General features: G+C 56.2%; 1 protein-coding gene across 1 annotated transcript; it reads left to right on the forward strand.

Annotated features, from left to right (window-relative positions):
• Positions 1–527: 527 nt before the first annotated feature.
• LOC105531951 (PNMA-like protein 2) lies at positions 528–1258 on the forward strand. Its single transcript, XM_011970013.1, has 2 exons — positions 528–1105; positions 1190–1258. The coding sequence occupies exons 1-2, from the start codon at positions 638–640 to the stop codon at positions 1256–1258; spliced, it is 537 nt and encodes a 178-aa protein (XP_011825403.1). The 5' UTR covers positions 528–637.
• Positions 1259–2215: the final 957 nt, after the last annotated feature.

Below are 2215 nucleotides of genomic sequence, written 5' to 3' on the forward strand. Positions count from 1 at the left end.
AGAGGAAGGCCCGGTCCCACTGACTAAGCCTAGCTCTCTGTGTGAGGCCTGTCTCCCGGAGTCATGAAAGACGCCAGTAAACAAACAAGATGCATAGTCTCGTTTTCAGTGGGCTTCTTAAAACAAAAAATGCTCAGTTCCTGCAACAGCCTGAAAACGGTTGTCATGGAAACAGCGGTAGCCAATGGAGGAGGGAGAGACAGGCCTATCCTGAAACCCAGGCCTGCTGCGGTGGCTGATGAGGCACAGAGGAACCATCAGGATTAAGGGGCAACAGGGAGGGGGTGTCCCCATGTGGCTGGAGCAGGAGGAGTTTCCTCCTCTGCTGGCTCTGAGAGGGAGCTGCTGCCCTCAAAGGAACCCATGTGCATGCCTGGAGAACAGATCCGTAGTCTCCTGCGGATCCTCACACAGCTCTGGGGAGGGGTCCTGGGGAAAGATCACTGTGTCTAGCCAGCCAGCAGGCAGCCAGGACACCCGAGCCCTTATCCCCACTCCAGCCTTGCCACATTCACCGGAACCGGGACTCTTAAGCCCTGCGGGTGGCTTGCCAGGGTTGCATTGACACCGTGCGCTGCAGCCCACCCCTATCTCGGGCTCCCTGCTGCTCCAAGATCAGCGCCAAGGGGGCGGCACCATGGCCATGAGCCTTTTGCAGGACTGGTGCCGGAGCCTGGACGTGGACGCGCACAGGGCCCTGCTGGTCACCGGCATCCCGGAGGGCCTGGAGCAGGCGGACGTTGAAGCCGTCCTGCAGCCGACCCTCCTGCCCCTGGGCACGTTCAGGTTGCGACACATGAAGGCCCTGATGAACGAGAAGGCCCAGGCCGCCCTGGTGGAGTTTGTGGAGGACGTCAATCACGCTGCCATTCCCACAGAGATCCTGGCCAAGGATGGGATCTGGAGGGTTCTGTGGAAAGACCGTGCGCAGGACATGACGGTCCTGAGGCAGATGAGATGCCTGATGCTGGATGACGGGCCCACGCAGGCTGCGATTGCTGGGACCCTTGGGGGGGCGCCCACCCCTCCCACTTCGGAGGCCCAGGCCCAGCCGTTGGGACAGTCATCGGGAAGGCCAGTCCTCCTCCTGGGGCTACAAGCAATAGTAGCAAGAAGAGTAGGGGGTCACAGAAATCAAGCCAGAAGCTAAAAAAGGGTCCGAGGGATGTGTCCATCTCCCTTGGCAAAGAAGGAATCCAAGGAAGTGTCCCAGGAGAGCTTGGACATCAAGATCAAGGAGGCAGATGAGGGGGCTTGAGCACAGAGGACAATGACAGCGGGCTATACACAGCGCTTCAGGCAGCAGCCAGGGAGCAAGTTCACAAGAAGTGGACTGTCTGAAGCCACAAAGACAAAGCAGGTGGTCCCATGGAGTTCTTGCCCCTGGTGACCAGACCAGGACAGACAAAGCCAAACAGGAGATGATGGAAGAAGGTCCTCTGATTTGATGCACTTGACCGTCAAAGAAGGCAGGAGCAGTGACTCTCACATGGTGGCTCTTCTGACCAGCAGAGACAGACCTGAATGAGATGCCGAAGGACTGTAAGGCTTCAGAAAGTGGGCGGGTGCAACCACCCGGTCACAGAGCGGGGCTGGAGGACCCTGAGTTCCTGACCACTGTGGCCTGTACCAGCCCTTCAGACACCAAAAGCACCCAGGAGGTATTGAAAATCGCTTCTGAGGCGTGGTGCGGTGGCTCACGCCTGTAATCCCAACACTTTTGGAGGCCAAGGTGGGCAGATCACCTGAGGTCAGAAGTTCAAGACCAGCCTGGCCAACATGATGAAACCCTGTTTCTACTAAAAAATACAAAAATTAGCTGGGTGTGGTGGTGTGTACCTGTAATCACAGCTACTCGGGAGGCTGAGGCAGGAGAATGGCTGGAGCCTGGGTGGCAGAGTTTGCAGGGAGCTGAGATCGCGCCACTGTACTCCAGCTTGGGTGACAGAGCAAGACTCCATCAAAGAAAGAAAGAAGGAAAGAAGGAAGGAAGGAAGGAAAGGAAGGAAGGAAGGAAAGGAAGGAAGGAAGCCCCTCTCCCCAACTCAGGCTTCCTAGACTCAAATCCTGAATCCACCGCTTACCATCTGTGTGACCTTGAATAGATATTTAACTTCTCTGGGTCTCGATTTGTTTATTTGCAAAGTGGGAAGGATACTATTTTGTGCTTTATAGGGTTGTTATTGTAACTTATCACACACACACACACACACCC

The sequence above is a fragment of the Mandrillus leucophaeus genome, unplaced genomic scaffold, assembly GCF_000951045.1.
Source record: "Mandrillus leucophaeus isolate KB7577 unplaced genomic scaffold, Mleu.le_1.0 Scaffold120, whole genome shotgun sequence".
NCBI lineage: Eukaryota > Metazoa > Chordata > Mammalia > Primates > Cercopithecidae > Mandrillus > Mandrillus leucophaeus.

Bases quoted from the DNA above. Each gene is read 5' to 3' on its own strand.
- LOC105531951 (XM_011970013.1), top strand. From the start codon at position 638: ATGGCCATGAGCCTTTTGCAGGACTGGTGCCGGAGCCTGGACGTGGAC. The intron at 1,106-1,189 runs GTAGCAAGAAGA...CCCTTGGCAAAG, and splicing joins TCCTGGGGCTACAAGCAATA to AAGGAATCCAAGGAAGTGTC.